General features: G+C 41.3%; 1 protein-coding gene across 17 annotated transcripts in view; it reads left to right on the forward strand.

Moving 5' to 3' along the window:
* Ablim1 (actin binding LIM protein 1) overlaps nt 1-18,540 on the forward strand; it is a 295,966-nt gene that overhangs the window by 232,710 nt on the left and 44,716 nt on the right. For 9 of the 17 annotated variants that reach the window (XM_087185680.1, XM_087185678.1, XM_087185684.1 and 6 more), the window contains 3 exons: nt 11,092-11,179; nt 14,234-14,292; nt 16,821-16,904. In XM_087185680.1, the coding sequence (XP_087041806.1) occupies nt 11,092-11,179; nt 14,234-14,292; nt 16,821-16,904 (231 nt within the window). The remainder of the gene's footprint in view (nt 1-11,091; nt 11,180-14,233; nt 14,293-16,820; nt 16,905-18,540) is intronic. The other 8 variants (XM_087185683.1, XM_087185686.1, XM_087185685.1 and 5 more) reach the window with 1 other exon arrangement.

Here is an 18,540-nt window from a genome sequence, read left to right on the forward strand (position 1 = left end):
CTGATGAATTTCTGAGGACATACTGATTCACTGGGCCGTGTGGAGAATTTGCCATGTGGAAAGTAAGAGAGCTCCTAGATTTCTGAAGATACAGGTGTGACCATGTCTTTAAGGGAATTTGTAATCTAGTGAGAAGTGGAGAAAGCTCACCTGCCTTGATGGGTACCGGTTGGCGCATTGCTACTAGCTCAACTTTGGTTATTTCAGTTTTCATAAAAGTACCACGTGGTAGATTTTCTTGTGCAGATTCTTACAGATGAAGAAGTCAGTCCAGAAAAGTGTCCAGGGATCCACCATGTGCAAGTCAGAATTTAGAACCTGGAATCTCTTGGTTCCAAAGCCTACCTCCCTGCTCTGTAATGCACAGTGGGCTGGGGCCGGCAGCCCAGCCATGATATAGAAGACAAAATCAAGCAGATGTATGAGCCCAGAGGAGAAGTGGTTAATTTCAAGTGCACAGATCCATTTTGCCTTTCATGTAGTTACTTGCTCTGCATTGAAGTTTGGCAAAATATCCATGATATGTGTTAATAAAATATTCTGTCCTTAATCATTGATCTTTTCACATCATATAGGAATTATTTACCGAGGTGCCTAAGAATTCTGAAACAAGAAACAGTGTGGTATGGTGTTCTTGGTGTACAGGACAGGGGAATTTATATCCACCGATGGAATGTTTCCTAGTAGCTGTGTGACCTCGACATTAGTGCAACGAATCGTTTGACCTCTGATCCTGATCTAATCACTGTAAAACAAGAATGATTTCACCTAGTCCAAAGGGTCAGAAAAGAAATATTATGGCCGGGGATTTAGCTCAGTGGTTGAGCTGCCTGCCTCGCAAGTGCAAGGTCCCGAGTTCCATCCCTGGTACCAAAAACAAAACAAAACAAAAAACAAAAGAAATATTGTATGTTAAGTCACAAAATATGAAGTGAGCTAAAGATTAGTAGTAGCTATATGAAGATTAAGACAATAATTCAGGTTCTTTTTTCGCCTTTCCTATGGTTTTGGGCAAGATAGTTCATCTCTCTGCAGTTGACTTTCTTGTCTTATCCAAAAGGAATAGTATTTCTTCTGAAGACAGAGAAACAGTGATTAGATAAGCAAACTGTTTTTAAAATCTCTTTGAAAATGTTTAAAATCGTCACCTAGGGCTGGGACATAGCTTTGAGGTTGGGCTCTTGCAGAGCTCGGAGGTCTTGAGTTGGATCCTAGCACCACAAAAAATAAACAAAAATCTTCATATAATTGCTAATAATATAATATTGTATATGTGTATGTGTGTGTACATATATAACCATCTGTATGTGCAAATATATTTTGCTCTGGAAAAAAAGAAACCGTATTTTTAACAGCTTCCCTGAGGAATCTGGACCTCTAAACGGGAATGAACGTCTGTGTACCCTGATCATCATTGTGGACAGTGAGTAAAGGAGTTTATCTAGCTTTCTGATCAAGATCTTCACCTCCTCTCTCCTTGCCCTATTTTAATTTTTGTTGGTTTTGATTTTTTGTCATGCCTCTTTATTGAGGAATAGTTTACATTCCATTTATAAAATGTACTTGCTACATGCACAATGTGATTACTACATGTATACAGTTGTGCAGCCATTACCACACGCGGTTTGAGGACTTTCCCATCAGTCTGGGCTGCCTGCTTATTTGCAGTCACTCCTACCCCCATTCCCATCCTCAGGCACCCAGGTCTACTTTGTCTCCCTTCAGCTTTGCCTTTTCCTGAGATTGCATATAAATGGAACCATACAATATGTAGTCTTTCGTGTCTCGCTTCTTTCACTTAATGTAATGTTGTTGAGGCTTATTGATCTCATTGCATTGTAAGACCATTCTTTTTTATTTGCTTAGGAATATCCCATTTCTTAAATTGTTTTACATTTCATTTATCTTTACACCTGTTGAGAGTCAATTGAATTGTTTCCACTTCGGGCTGTTAAGAGTAACACTTACGAATTTACACATATAAGCTATATATTATTTATTTCAGTTTAATATCTATGGGTAGTACCTTTAGTTTAATACCTAGGGGTAGAAGTACTCTGTTGCATGGTGTATTTACATTCAACTTTCTGAAAAAGAGTCAAAGAGGTTTCCACAGTAGCTGTGCTATTTTGCATTCCCACCAGAAGTGCCTAAGGGTTCTCTTTTCCCCACATCCTCCTCTACACTTGGTATGGTCAATCTTTTAAATTATAGCCATTGCTGTTACTGTGTAGTGGTATTCCATTGTGGTTTTAATTTTATTTCCCTAATGACTAATGATATGTAAAGTATTTTCCTGTGTTTATTAGGCATCCCTATATCTCTTTGGTGAAGTATCTATTTAAGTCTTTTTTTTTCTTGCTGGTGCTAGGGACAGAACCCAAGACCTCATGTTAGGTGAGTGCTCTACCACTGAACTATATCCCCAGCCTAAGTCTTTTGCCCAGTTTTTAGTTTGGTTGGTTTGCTTCTTATTACTGAGTTGTAAGAATTCTATATATAATCTGGATACAGATCCATTTTTAAATATATGATTTCCAAAATTATTTCTTAGTCTGTGGCGTATCCTTCCATTTTCTTAATGTCTTTTTAAGATAAAGAGAATTTAATCTTGATGATATTCAGTTTATCAGCTTTTTCTTTTGTGGATAATGATCTTGGTCTGATTTCTAGAAAATCATTGCCTCAAACAAAATCATAAAGATTTTTTCCTATATTGCTTAGAAGTTTTATAGGGTTAGTTTTTTAATGTTTAGATCCATGATCCATTTGGAGTTAATTTTTGTGTATAGGGTGAGGTAGGGATTTAATTGGATACGGATTTCCAGTTCTGGGGGCATCGTTTATTGGAAAGACTATACCTTCACCAAATTGTCTTGATACTTTATTGAAAATCAGTAGATCATAAATGTATGGTTTTACTTCTGGACGCATTCTTCTGTTCCACTAGTTAGTAAGTCTGTCCTTATGCAAGTCCACATTGTCTTGATTACATATAGCTTTATTGTAAGTTTGAAATCAAGTAGTTTAAGGTCCTATTCTTTTTTGTTTTCTAGCTCTTTGCATTGCCTTATAAATTTCAGAATCAACTTGCTCTCTACATACAATCCTTCTGAGATTTTAAAAGGGATGGCCCTGAATCTATAAATCAACTTAGCAACTGGCAGTGTTTAGGGATGATACATTTACAGACAAGATTTCTGTAACACCATTAAATGACAAAGACTGATTTAAAGTTTTTGGACTTAATTTCTTAGAAGTAGATGAGGAAGCAGTAACCATCTTCAAGAAACTGACACGCATCTGCTCTATGTTGTATCTTTATTCCTTACCCCCATTAAAAAAGAGAGTTGCTATTGTCTCTTAAGTTTTGAGCAAGTGGTTAGAGGGAACCAGAGAGTCAGAAGATAATGATTCATTTCTCTCTGACTATTTTGTGCATCCTTATTCAGAAACACAGGCTGCCACCCTTCCTCTGACGCAGCACGTTTGTTTGCCGCGGTCTGTCCCCCCCCCGGGGGTGGGGTGGGGGTGGGGGGTGGTAGGTAATGCAGTGGGGCAGCAGGATATTCTCATCTGTGCAGATTAGCTTTGCATAGACTTGTAGTGTCCTCCAGGCTTTGTGCAAGCTGCCTGGGTGGACTGATGTATTTACCTTTGCCCAGGATCCAAGCTTCAGGCCCAGGTACACCCTCATTATCCTGCCTGTTCTTGATGCTGGATCAGACAAAAAGGCCTCCTGGAAGAGGTGATCAGGCTCGTCCAGTCACATTAGAAACCTCTCCCACTTCAAGGGGAGAAACCGGTGGTTGCAAAGAGGCTGAGTCAGCCCCAGCACTGCCTCTCTGCAAGAGCTAAACAGGGAATGTGTGTGACTCACACCTCCCTCCCCACCATGTACCTGCCACTTAACACAGAGGCGGCACCTCCTTCTGGCTTCATCTGCTCTCGTGTTTGGGGTTTTGATCCCTCCCAAATTGTTTTTCTAGTTCAAGGTGATCTGCATAAATCCAGTGCTTACAAAATTTTTAAATCAAGCTGATTTCTGGACCCCACCTTAGGGCTATTGGACATTTTTTTAAAAGTTTCCTTAAAAAACTTGAGTTTTGGGCCAGGGATTTAGCTCAGCGGTGCCGCTGCCTGCCTCACAAGTGCAAGGTCCCAAGTTTGATCCCGGGTACCAAAAAAAACTTGAGTGTTGCTTATGCACAGTAAAGTTTGAAAACTCCTGAACTAGGCCAGCCTCTGAATGTTTGCATGTCCCTAATCTGAAATCCCAATCAGTCAAAGCTGAGTTTGGAAGAATCTTAGGGACCTGAAAGCAGTCTGTCTCTGAATCGAGTTAGATCTTTCAAAAAACAAAAAAACAAAAAAGCTACAGACCTAGACCTTGATGGTTTAACTTCTGTGAACACAACTTCCTGCAGGAATCTTTCCGTGCCACACTCTAGCATGTCTCAAGGGTCTGTGTGAGAAAGAAATCGAATGTGTTCCGCCTGCAGCGAAATTGTTGTGGAGGAGATTTTTCTGTTCTGTAGGTCAGGAAACCTGTGTGAGAATTCATTCCTTCAGGAATTTTAGGGGGCAGTTTATCAGAGTGGTAAAATCAATGGGTTTGAAACCCAGCTCTGCCTTCTAGAAGAACTAGGGGCTTTGGGTAAGTGATTCTTACTGAGTTTTCATTTCCTTGCTTGCAAAATAAGACTGTAAAATAGCACCTACCTTATAGGGTTGTTGTAAGGCAAGTCACGGAAAGTACGCGGGGAGAGTGCCTTGGCACAGAGCTTGGCACCTTCTGGAACTTCAGCCTACAGGGTCTGCTGCTGACTGAAGTTCAGCGTACCTTGCCTCTCTGGTATGTGTGGGTGGCCATGTTGCATGTGGCCTTTTTCTTTCAAGCAGTGAGACTTTTGTGACTTACTATCTTCCTTTTTGGCCTTATCTACTAAGAAGCTGAAATCACAACAAACATGTTTGAGGTCTTTGATCAATTGTTTTTAAATCCTGGCCTCCTCTAATAAGCATCTGCAAAGCTTTTCTGACAGTGGGCAGAGGCATAAGCTATGAATGAATGAAGGTTGACCTCAGGGGTGGGGTCATGAGTAGAGGAAACCAAGAGGAAAGGCATGAAAGAGAAACTTGGAAGGACAGTTTGCATTTGAGAGCTAAGTAGATCATTATGCAGAGGATTATCGGTCCAGGGATGGGCTCCATAATTATGTTTTTTTCTGTCGTCCTAGTCACCTGTTCAGTAGGCATGGAGCTGATTCCAGATCTCACAATTCCTCTGAGGTATCAGACACTAAGAAGTTATTGCTTAAGCTCCACTCCTTGCCATCCAGAATGTCCTTTTAATATTCAAATGGCTTTCTATTAATGCTCTTCTGTGAGCATGTAGTGACATGGGATTTCACACAGAAACATAGAATTTTACAGCTGAATGGAAGTTGAAATTATCTAGTCCAGCATTTCACATTTTCAAATAAGGGTCCTGGGGCTTGAAGAAAGTAAGTAGTGACATAGCTGAGGCCCTGTGGCTAACAGGGGGAATGTTACCCAAACCTGATTCTAAATCTTGGAGCTTCCTTCTTATACCCCATGTCCACAAGAAATTCAGAACTTCCAGACAATAGAGTTCATCAAAAATCTGGTCTCTTACACTAAATTTTGCCTTAGAGTAGATGGCATTTCCCCAGAATTCTGGCTTGTGTGCTGAAGTTCATTCTTCAATTTAGAGATCACCCAAACAGTATTAGTAACCAGCAGCATCTAATTTAACTAGCTCTAGTAGAGATGAGCAATTTTTAGCACTTTGAATGTGTAGGCAGGTACTTTATAAAATTCACCTAATAAGAAAATTGTTTGTTGTTCATATAGAGTTTAATGCTAGCCACAGTGTAGGCTTTTGATTTAACACGCACATTTTAAATATGTGAAAATGCAGAAATGAAGTTCCCAGTTTTTTTAAGTAGCTGGGTACAAAAATGGAGAATAGTGATGGCAAGTCTGTTGAACTCGAGAAGTTCCTCTGGCCTTTCAGACTCCAACATAGCCCCAGTTGCAGGTTGCATGCCGAGGGCCAAGTACCAACACTCCCAGAATTACCTGCCACAGCAAGACTGCTGCGCTGCTTTACAAGTATGCAATCTCTACAGTAAATAGGGTTTATAGCATTTCTTATATGGGTGCTACTTACTCTTTCGTTTTATCATCTGAAATTCTTTTCCTTCCTCTAAAAGTGACTCCAATGTAAATGACTGATTCCGTTAGTTCTGGTTTCTGGTTAGTTTGCATATAACCTGTTTTCAGCTCTGGTACTTTCTCTGGCTGGGTGCACAGGGTTTGTCTGTGAACCATCACCAGTGCTGGGATAAGGAGAAATGAAACAGAGAGGGGGTGGCTCGCCCTGCAGAGGAGGGGCTCCCTTGTCCTTGATTTCCTGGCCCTGTAGCCCCTCAGGCCTGCATTGCTGCAGGAACAGAGAGCCTCACTGGTGGCTCTGAAACTACCTCTGACTCGGAACTTCTTGACATGATGTGAATTTGCTGACATGAGCAGCACCTGAAGCAAGTGGATGGGTCAGGACTGATGTCCTGGGCAGTGTGATACCATTTCTCAGGTATACAAAGCCCCGCCTCATATGAGCTTGAGGTAGCTTTCATCCTTCTTGGGTGACACCTTGTTCACCATGTTTAGTCCCCAGTGCCTGTGCTTGGAAAAGGTGACATCCAGAGAACCTTTTACCAGTAGCCCAGACCACACTCACGAGCTTTCTTGTTGAGAGTGGTCCTGGGGCCATCTCTGGGCAGAGTTGTTAAGTTGTTAGGCCCACCATCATCATCTTTGTTGTTGTGTGCAGTGCATTGCACCAGTTCCAAAATACCATTTGATATTCAGCCAAGAACAGTGTGACCTAGTCACTGCAGTGGAATATTGTATGGCCGTTAGTTGTGGTGCTCGTTAGGAACATCTACTCCAGACTCAGACCCACCGCTTCTGACTGTGTGACCGTGAGCAAGTTACTAAACCTCTCCAGCCTCAGGTACCTCATCTAAAAGTGGGGATGATAAGAGTTTCAGCCTTCTGAGGTGATTGTGACAAAAATTCACCAAATGTTCATGAAATATGTAAACCAGTAATGGTCACAGAATATGCACAGTAAAAATGTTTATTTTTATTAGTATCATCACCACCGTCACCACCACTGTCACCTCTACTCTGCAACAGAAATCCCAAGAGTTTTTGATTTGTCTAAAAACTATAGATTGGGGTAAAATCTCAAGCCCAGGTGCTGGGACTCCAAGAGATATAGGCTTCTTCCTCTTGGTCTTTACTCTCTATTTGCACACTGACGTAAAATATATTCCTGATGTAAAAGAGTGAGATAATACAGAAAGTTTCTCTTTCCCCATTCCTACCTCTCTCCTCACAGGTAACCACAGCACACTAATTGGTTTACATTCTTCCTGTCTGCTCCATGCAGGGCACATATATAAAATGAATATGCAGGGGGGGGGAAGTAGTTCAGTGGTAGAGTAATTGCCTAGCATATGCAAAGCCCTGGGTTTGATCTCCAGGACCCTACATACACACACATTCACTACTTCTACATTATGTGCCTCTTTGCACATAAATAGTAGTGATGGTGCCTGCCTTACAGGACTGATGAGGAGGTTAAAGCACTTACCATGGTGCCAGGACATAGGCTAGATTCCTAATAATCTTCTCTTGAACTCCATAAGATAAATGTAATTATCCATTTCATAGATGTGGAAGCTAAAGATTATGAAACTGGATTTGAATCCAGCCATATTATGCAGTGTTTGCACTACTTAATGTGGATATAGAACAGGAGTATTTCTGTTTGGTGGTTTTTCTTTGTAATGGTACTTTGAATTTTTTTTTTTTTTTGTACCGGGGATCAAACTCGGGTCCTTGCACTTGTGAGGCAGGCAGCAGAACCACTGAGCTAAATCCCCGGCCCATTTACTTCATTTTTAATGGCTGCATATGATTCAGTATTTCATTTAACGTCTTCCTTTTGGCGGGTTGCTTTCTGTTTCTTTGTTCTTTGCTATTCTAAGTAAAATAGTACTGAATATCCTTAATTCATATACTCTGGGGCACATATATGGGAGTATGTGGGATGGCTACCTAGAAGTGCAATTGTGAGTCAGAGGGTTATGTGCACATTAAATTTTAATAGATACCATCAAGTTGCCTTCCAGGAATGATTTTGGGCACCAACAGTGTATGAGAAAGTCAGCTTCCTCACATTTGTATTCTGTTTATCTTTGCTAATTTTATGAAAGGAAAAAGATTTTTCTAAACTGTATTTCCCTGATTACTGGTAGGATTGGACAGATTATTTTTTTGATTATCTCCATTTTCTCTGGAAATTGCCATTTGCCCATCTTGCCACTTATTTTTCATTATACACTATTTACATATTCTGAATAATTCTTTGCCTGAAATGTGTGGCAAGATTATTCTGTTATTTCTCTTAATTTTATGTCGAGAGATTTTTATTTTGTGCAGTGTTTGGCACAGATAGGCTGATATTCGTCTTTATTGTTTCTAGGTTTTGCCCTGCTTAGGAAAGCTTTCTTTCCTACCACATGTTTATTAAAGGTCTTCTATATATTCTTCTAATACTGCTACAATTTTGTTTCTACTTTAACTTTGTTTCTACTTTAAGTTTTCTAGAATTTATTTTTATATAGGTTATGAGTTAAGAATCTAGATTTATCGTTCTCTATGTTGAGAACTAATTGTTCTTACTTTTTTTTTCTTTTTCTTTCTTCCTGTGCTGGAAATTGAACCCAGGCAGGGCTTATAGTTAGGCAAGTGCCCTACCCTAAGCCTAAGCTATTTCCCCTTAACCTCACCGTTTATTGAATAATCCACTCTGTCAATTCATTTGAACTACCACCTTTACGATAAACTAAATTCTCTTGTAGTTGTGGCTGTTTCCTCTCTTTTGTTTGATTTATTTTCTGTTTCTATATGGGTATTCAAGTGCTTTCGTTATTTTAGCTTTACAATAAATTTTAAAATCAGGAAGGGACAGTTCCCTTTTTTGGGAATACTCTTTCTTGGGAAGAAAAGGTCTTTATTTGTACTTTCTTTTCTTCCATGTGAACTTACAGATACAATTTGTCAAGGTTTATAAAGCAAATGCCTGTGAGCATTCTGATTGTAAAAGCACCACAGGAGTAGGTCCATTTTAGATAAATCAGCATCTTTACGTTATTCAGTTTTTGCACCTAGAAATATTATTGCATGTTTCTATTAGAAATAGAATTATTTAGATCTCTTATGTCCATCAGTTAAGTTCTATAATTTTCTTTATGTAGATCTTACATTAGAGGATTTATTTGTTGCTGTTACAAATGAGGACCTGCTTACCCACCACATTTTTTTATGCTAATGAATGAGAAATAATAGTTTTTGTAATGTTAATTGTTTTATCTAGCAACTTGCTTGAGCTTTTTTATCAGTGATCATTATACTTATTTATTTTTCTTAACTTATCACACAGGCTAGTACCCAAACAATGTAGAATGATATTGGTGAAAGGGTACATCTTTGTCTCACTCCTGTCTTCAATGAGAACACTTCTGATGTTTTACCACTAAATATAAATGTGCTTTAATTAGCATGAAAAAATTTCTTTCTGTTCTGCTTTTATAAGATAAACTATGTTTTTCACCACACACTACAAGAGATTCTGGAGACTTTATTCTTTTACTTACATTTTCCTTAAGAATCCAGAGATTGTCCAGCCTGGACCTCAGCACTGACATCCTAGCTCAGCCATCCTGGCTTAGAACTGAGAATTTCTTTCTTCCTTCTACTCACATTTGACCCCAGATGTCTTAAGGACAGGACCTACTTCATGCTTCTCTTTGCACTCATACCTGCACCCCAGTCCCCCACAAAAATTTTAAGCAGCAGCAGCAAATGGACAAGAATAAGAGCACCATTTCTGTGATTTTCTGGCAGACATCACTAAAAAGGTGTCATTCCTAGATTTTTAATTGAAGTAATTTAATATTTGTTTCCCTCTTGATCATCTTAAGTAGCTGACCCCTGTCTCACGCTGTAGTTGTTAAAGGGCTTTTACAGTTTTTACAGAAGGGCGTGAGAATGAAATCAGGACCTGACTCTGACTTCCTGTTGTGGTTTTATGCAGGTTCAGAAGCAGGATGCAACCACTTCTAACTTTCTCACCACTGTCATTGCACATGGTCAGTGCAAAAGAAAGTTTTCATAGTTGATTAATAAAAATGATTTCATTACAGAATACGTTTGATAATTTGTAAGTGAAGATTTTTTTTTTGCTAAGCTGTAAATGAAAGCATTTTTTGCTGGGCTTGCATTTGGAGCATGACTCTAATATGATCTGGCACCTGCCTAGAGAATTGTCCCTGTGTCCAGTGATGCTTTGCTTCAGGAAAGTCAGCACCTACAGTGATAGCATCTGTCATATTTAGGAATGTGAAATGCCACTTCAGTAAAATGCCTTCTTTGGAAAACTAATGTAAGACATTGGAAAAAGATTGATGTAAGCAGCACAAAGGAGAATTTAGTCTCTTTCTGAAACAAGAACAGTGGATTATGTCCTTTACTATGTTTTTTCTTACCTTGATGCAAGCTGAGTGGATTTTATTATTTTCTGATCATTGAGCCGAGAAAGCAAGAACCTGCCAAGCCAACATTAGCCTCCAGCATAAATTTGTGCATTCATGTTTTGAAGTGGCGTTATTGGGACATAAAGTGAACTCATCTCAGGCATGTGGTGTTTAACTGGAAACCATCCAGGAAAGCGTAGGTGAAAAGAAAAATGGAGGCCAGAGACACTGAGAAGCAAAGCAGCCGCATCATGGTGGGTGTGAGTAGCTGGTCTTCCAGCCTTTTCAGTTCCAGTGAGTTTGCCTTTAACTTCTAGGGTTACTGGTATAGGAAGTTTGGTCACTATTTTCCTTCCTCAGCGACTTCTCTTTTCTTCTAAATGCACAACTCCAGAAGAGTCTTTGAGCCATGACCGAATGGGTAGACTAAAAGTTCCCTGCCTTTTTTTTCTTGCAGGCAGGTGACAAACATTATCACCCCAGCTGTGCACGATGCAGCAGATGCAACCAGATGTTCACAGAAGGAGAGGAAATGTATCTTCAAGGTAAGATGGACTGGAGAACAAAGTACATTTTCTGTACTTGGGGAAAGAAATCTTGCTGTATTCATTGGATTGTTTGTAGAGAAGGAGACATTTTATTAGCTAAGAGGCTACCCAAAGCCAACATAAATATGGCCAAAAGCTACCTCATCGTCAGTTAGTGTTAACCAGCCAAGCAATTGACATGGTGGCAGTGAGCACCTGAGGCTGTTGAAGAAAGCTCTGCACTTGTGTTGTTGCTTGGAAAAAATGAATCAGACTTGAAGCTTGATACTGTGAATGTAAGGGATAAGTGAAAATCAGCAATTTCTCCTCCCCATCTTTCTCCAGGAATATGTTTGAGAAACAAAATATCAAAAACGAGAACACATTCCTAGAAATTTCTAGAAGTGCTGCTTATTTGATGGCTACATTTCCTTTTCCCTTTTTACTATTTTATGAGAAAGATTATCTGAAGTCCCTCCACTTACTATTTCTCTGGGCTTTCAAGAAGAAGAAAACCTCATGTTTGATGAATTACATCACAGACACATTTCATCCCACTAAATGACATGGTTCATACTGAAATAGAAGGAGAGAGAACACACCCAAAGTCCCTGAAAGAGAAATTAAGCAGTTTCTGGTGGCGTGGAAGTACTCATTCCCAGGGAGCCCATAGACTTTTCTTAATTGAAAATAATTTTGAGAAATGTTCCTAGAGTAAAACTATGATTTGTTTTTATCTCCTCCAAAATTCCAAGCTTCTTGGAAAAGCTTTAGGAGTGAATTCTCTTCCAGTCAAATGGCACCATCTGTGCAAAGCATTTTACTATTTTTAGCTGGGAAAAGACTCATTAATTAGATAAGGTTTCATCAGTAAAATTAGCAAGAACTGTTAAGAGCAGTTGCTGGTTGTTTGGGTAATTACTGGCTCTCAGTTGTCTCTGCATGTCATTTCTTCATTCCTTGTTACACATAACACTAAGTGTATTTGCAATGAATGGTTTGCTTTGCTCCGCTCTGTTTTGTTTTTGTATAACTAAGAAAAGTCTATAAAAATGACTCAAGTGTTAAATCACCATGTTTGCTACTTTGTCTTAAAAATGCTAGATAGGTGATAAATTGACAGCCTAGTTCTTTCAGCTTGAGCATGACTACTCCGAAAAAATGTGACGAAAAACACCACCGAACGTTGAAGCGCTCTGTGAAAGTGACAAGCTCCGCCTCAGTGGTCTCATGAGGGCTTCAGAGACACATTTTCCCAAGAACAGGCTACACAGCTGCAGTGCCAGTAGGAAGTGTCACTTTGCATATGGCTGCACAAGCAGATTGATTCTTCCTGATGTCCCCAAGCCTGCTGTTAGACTCAGTGTTTTAATTACAGCTCTCCCAAAACAGACATGGGAGTGAATGTCAGTCTGTCTGCCTGGCCTGAGACTCGGGCTTGGGTGCAGCTCTCTGCACATTCCTGGTGGTTCCGGAAGCTGAAGAGACGGGCCCATTTCAAACTGCACAGATCCCGCACGTCGTGAGATAGGCGTGTTCAGAATTCCAGGGGTCATTCCAAGTCTCCTTTAGGTTTGTGCTTTGCTGCCCTTTGCCTTCCCTCTCGCACATCCCTGCAGAAGGAGTAGTTTCATTTTCCAAAGCATCTGATGTTTGCTCTGAGTCCCATTCCGGAGAGAACAATGCTGACATTGTGTGCAGCCCCTGGGTGTGTTGGACAGCGCCTCTTGCTCCGCCTGCAGGACCTCGGCAAAAGTACTGCTCTCCTGGCCTGGGCCTGACCCCTCGCCTCTCCACATTAAAAGATTTCCTGTGCTTTGTAGTCAGCCTTCCAGCCAGTGTTAGTGCTCAAGGGTCTCATGTTTGTCTGCGATTTACTTGTTTGATTTTCCTCCTTTTTCTTTTCTTTTCTCCCCCTACCCCAGTCCTCAGTGAAACAAGGTAGAAGTGATTGCTAAATAGAAATTAAAGTATTCGGATGTAAAATGTATTTTCTTGCTATTAATGTAGTGTATTACCTTAGCTCAGTGGTATAAAGCAGTTCACGAGTTATTTTAAATTGGTGACTTTTCAAGTACACACAGGTTACTGTTTGAAGAGACAAAGGCTGAAACCATGAAATGTAGAAAGACTGATGTTCATCTGAGACTCTATTTCTGTCGTTTGCTCACTACTTTCCACTTAGCGACTTTAGTGGCTTGAGTCTTTCCAAGTGCTCCCTCCTTTCCTCCGCCCCACCCTTCATCTGAACAAACCCTCACATGCACATAGGACTCAGTTACCAGCCTGGTACATAGTCATGTAAATGGCATGTGTTACATCTGGTCATATAAAATCACCTGAGCAGGCAGTGGATTCTTGATCAGAGCTGTCTTTTGGAAACAAATGTTGTTCTTAATTCTGTGATGCTGAGACTACTCATGAAAGTGCTTCATAGTCTCAGAAAGGGAGACTGTTGAAGCAGGAACAGGAAATAACATCTAAATAGTCACTCCACTAGTTGAAAAGCAAAGACTTTTTAGCTAGTTAAAAGATTAAAGGATTTATAGTGTAACTTTAACCTACCTGACAATTAATATAGTTACCCATGTTGGTGTAGATGACTGTAGAACTGCATCAGTGAAAACAGTCAGTTTTGCTTCTGCATATAGACAGTCTAGCTTGGTTTTCTCTCAACTAGATTGCTTTGTTGTTCAATGTTCTGTAAATATGGCTTATTATTTCTGACATCAAATGCAGCTTATACTAAGCACTCAGACGTTACTTTTGAAGGACAATAATACGGTTTTTAGAAAACCAAAGCTAAATATCCCTTTCATTAAAACAATCTTGTCCCCAGTTAGTGGTCTCTCTGGTCCAGAGTTATGATCTTTATATAGAACAAGCTTGGGTTAGACAAAAATATTCACCTAAAGTTTGGGGTTGATTTCAGTGTCATAAATCACTTGGATGCAGGGCTGTCGTGGGTTTCCAGTGATGGGAAAGAGGAATCTGAGCCACTTTCAGCAGTTCGGGAGAACGGAACGATGGCATCTTTCCATCTCCGTCACACTGTGCCTTGTGTCTTTCCAGGTTCCACCGTTTGGCATCCCGACTGTAAGCAATCGACTAAGACAGAGGAAAAGCTGCGGGTAAGGAAACAATTAGAACCATGATGCCAAGTGCACTTGGAGGCCACATGCTTCAGAGTCACTAATTCTTGGGGCTAAGGTTTGGGTGAAATTATTTTTTGGCTAACTTTTTCCTCATAGGAACCCAAATTTAAAGGCCATTTGACCAGCTAATGTAGGCCCCTCTTTCCCTGAATTTGTTGTTGTCATTTCTTTGTTCTAAATGCTTCTGTTGAACAAAGTAAGTCTTGCCTTGTCTGTTGGCTTTCTATGAAAGCATTTAAGGGAAAAGTCAACAAAAAAATGGGGAAAAAATGACCCATCAAGTTCTACATTCAACACCTGGTGACCTTCTTGCCAGACTTTTTGTGCTTAGCCCATGAAGCACTGATTCCACTTGAATTCTACATCCATTGCTCAGCTCGTCGTACGTTTTACTTTGCTCTCAAATCCAGATTGGCCAGAGTACCATCTAACTCCTAAAACATAAAATTTAGGAGAAAACAACGATGATCCCTGATGTGTAAATTGGTCAAAGCTCAGAATACCGCTAGATGCCAGTATTTCATCTGGTTTAGAAGATGTACACAGATATTCATGATCATAATCTGGATCCTGTTTGGATGTTCCTAGTTTTTCTCCTGAGCTATGAAGTATTTTTCAGAGGATAATCAGATTGAATCCCAGTTTCTTCTTTTAACTAATTTAGTGGCACCTGTGGAAAAACTGGAGTCTGCCTTCCTTTCACCTGGCACCTCAGGGGGAGGAATGAATGGTCTGGATTTATTTTGGAGCCAAGACCCTGGTGTGTGGAGTGATTTCTTCTTGACCTGCCCTTAGTAGGCATGTTTATATGTGGCATATGTAGTTCCCAGCAGTGCACAGTCGGTTTATCCGTAGGACCTGATCACTGATATGTAACTTATGAAGGGATGACTTGACTTTCGAGAAATGATTCTCAGATTTTTAGATCCCTATGCCTGTCACCCCAGGATTGCTGCTCTTATTGTCTAGTGTCTTTTATGTATTCTCTTCATTGAAGCACATGTATGCAGAGTGGGTTTTTACCCACTTGGCTTTGCTTTTCTTTTTTCCTTCTCAGCTGGCATCTGTAAATCAGATGGAGACATTTTGCCATTTGTACATCTTAGAGACTTGTCCCTTGCCTGGGACCTTAAGCAAAAGCAGTTCTTCTAACAGTCACTATTATGATAGCAATGTTTAACTAGGGGGAAAAACACTTTTCCTGAGAATAATTGAGTAAAGACAAGAGTAGCAGAAGAAGAAACTGTCCACCAATACTAGAGTGGTTTTGCTCGGTTTCAGACATACAGCTTCAGCTTGAGCATGTATAGTTGCTCCTGAAGTTCATCAACCAGACAGACTAGTCTCTGGGGATTTAGAGGAACCATGGATGCTTGGGAAACAGGTTATCTTTGTAAACTATAAGAACATTAAAGGTAGTACTTATTGTCATTTTTCCCCTAAGTGTGTAGAATTCAAAACATAGCTTGAGACAGCTGCCCTAAAACCACCCAAGTAGTCAGTAATTTGTACTCTTTCTACAGTGTTCCTTTTCATTTTTGAGGGTTCATTTTTACTTTATTCCCAATCAAGTATTTTCCCTGATAAAGAAGGGAAGGCTAATGAGGCCAAGACTGAATGACATGCATATTTTTTCCTCTGTGAGGTTAGCTTGAATTTGTGAATCCTAAAATGTTCGTAAAATGTTTTGAAGAAGGAAAAAAAAACATACTTGATCACATCTTGATGGAACTCTCTGGAGAAGCTTATGAAAACAACTTGTGAAGTATTTCATTCTGGCTAAGAGGAGCTCTTGTTTTGTTCCGTAGTAAGCATTCCAGAGCTCTTATCCTAATCTCAACACTTAACTACGTGGGAGGTCAGGTCACCCTCCGCCCTCTGGCTCACTGTCATTGGGAAACCCAGTAGTGAGGAAGATGTACCTCACAGGGAAGAGATTCTACGTGCCCAGAGTTGGGGTCTGGGTTGGTGGGACTTAGACAGGAGTAGATTTTGAGTGGAGGAATAAGTTTTGTGCTCCCTCAAGGGTGTGTCTACACACACAGATCTTGAGCTAAGCTTTCTAAGCCTTTCACCGAATGTCACAGTAGAGCAGTTTCCATAGCAAAATGAAAATGTTTGAAGAATCTTTGAGCAACTCTACTGAGTAATCCACATTCTTGATACTTAAGAACTCATGGGGCGTTTGTAACAACAGATTCTTAAGAACACATCTCAGTTGACTTTATTCCCTCCTTAATCTTCATATACTATAAATACATCTTAGCCAAAATAAATGGAAAGGATTCAGAGGGAAGGGGATGGAGATAAATATGCTATAATTTGCATTAATGTGCATTTCATGTGGGCCCACAATTGACCCAAAAACCTGGCACAGGCCCATCAACTAAAGTGATGTCACTTGCTGTTTACTATCATATTAATTTTTCCGTGGGTTTTAAATTTTTTCTAGTTTCTGAATGAGGATCTTGTTTATTCTTCCCTCTTTTCATCTTTTATGGCAGCCACCAAACATTCATCGTTCTCCATCTGATTTCTTTTATCCCAAAAGTCTGATTCGCCGCACAGGACGGTCTCCATCTCTTCAGGTTGGCGCAGTGTGGGGGCTGAGACTAGGAGTCGCTGTCCTGGCCCAGGCTTCTGTTGTTCGTGTGTCGCCCCCTCCCCCATCCCCCCACTCCCACCCCCCACCCCAGCTGCTTTTCTCATATAACTTACTGCAGCTCCTGCAAAAAGCAGATGCTTTCCTCACCCAACGAGTGTGCCTCACAGTCTGACTCAGGCTGTTTTCCCTCAGAGCAGAGGCTGAAGCATTGTCTTGATTCAGCCCAGCACATGGGACTCTGTCATTTGGTCCTGCGTGCCCACATCTGTTCACCAGGTATGGTGCAGGGCTGGACACTGTATATCTAGCCTTGTAGATGAACCCAAAACAAGTAATGTCCAGAAAAGACAGAAATCTCACAGGACATGGGTTGCATAGATCACATGCTTTGGAATGTCGGATGAGGGACAGGTCCCAAGGGCACTTCGGAGAGGAATAGTCTTGAATTGAATTCTGGAGGTTGGAGGAGATATGAACGTGTGGCGATGAGGAGAAAGGGGTGAGCCCCATGAAGACACAGAAAGTTGGAGCTGGGAAAGCAGTCCCAGGGCAGGGTGTGGTTTGTCTCCAAAAAGGAACTGCGAAGGTGGTGGGGGGCACAAATGAGAGCAGGCGCCCACTACGAGGAAGCGGTGGCAGGGGGTCCACCTGCACTCTCATTTGCTCTCCTGAGAATTCCTGTGAGGCAGACCACCCTATTCCCATTGTGCAGATAAGGAGACTAAGAGCAAGGCCCACCATGGTTAGATAACTTCTCCAGAAACACCACACCAGTGAGTGGAGGAGCTGGGACTGGTACCCAAGTGTCTGTGAGCCCACAGTCCTGTCCTTCCCACTCTACATAAGGGGACAGCAAGAGAGAAACCAAGGGCACCACCAAGAGGAGAGTCTTCAATGCCAGCTGAGGCCCTTGTCTGGGTCCGGAATGGCTAAGAGGAAAAGAACAGCAGGACCTGGCCAGGGCACCCTCCAGAAGCCCACGGGTGGGGTCTAGCAAAGCAAGGCCTTGTATTTCATGCCTGACTTCGCCTTCTTTGAGGTCCTTAAGAAACCAGTAGAAACTTGGGCCTGTTCGCGTGCCGCCACACCAGCCAAGATGAAACCCACTGGGCATCCTTGCTGACGGCCCCGGCCCGCAGTGCAGCCCTGTGTCCGCGCTCTGCACCTGTGCCTCCGCCGAGCCTGCCAGAGCTGCGCTCAGGACGAGAAAACTTTGGGTTCCCATCTGTTTTCATTAAAACATCACGTTCTTTCTTTAAATGAATCAAAAGATAGAAGTGCAGAATTCTAGAGGGGGAAGAAGCCTTTTAGGCATCAGCTCCCTCATTTCTCCATCTGGAGAAGAGAGCCAGACAGATGGAGCTGCGTCCCCAAGGCTGCACAGGCCTTGCCCACAAGACCACCGCAGACTCGGGTTTGCAGACCTGGGCCTGGTGTTCAACCGCGGTGGTGCCAATGCCCTCCAGCTTGGGCTTGTGTGGGATCTCCAGCCTATTTTAAAGCCCAGCTCCTTTGGCAAAGTTCCCACACACAGACAGTGTGTCTCATGAACCCACAGGAGCAGTTCAAGATGATGCTCCAAGGGCGGTCTGCTCAAACCTAGTGCCTCTACCTGGCCG

The sequence above is a fragment of the Heterocephalus glaber genome, unplaced genomic scaffold (assembly GCF_053883595.1).
Source record: "Heterocephalus glaber isolate CG9 unplaced genomic scaffold, H.glaber_assembly_v1.0 deba00001497, whole genome shotgun sequence".
Classification (NCBI taxonomy): Eukaryota; Metazoa; Chordata; class Mammalia; order Rodentia; family Bathyergidae; genus Heterocephalus; species Heterocephalus glaber.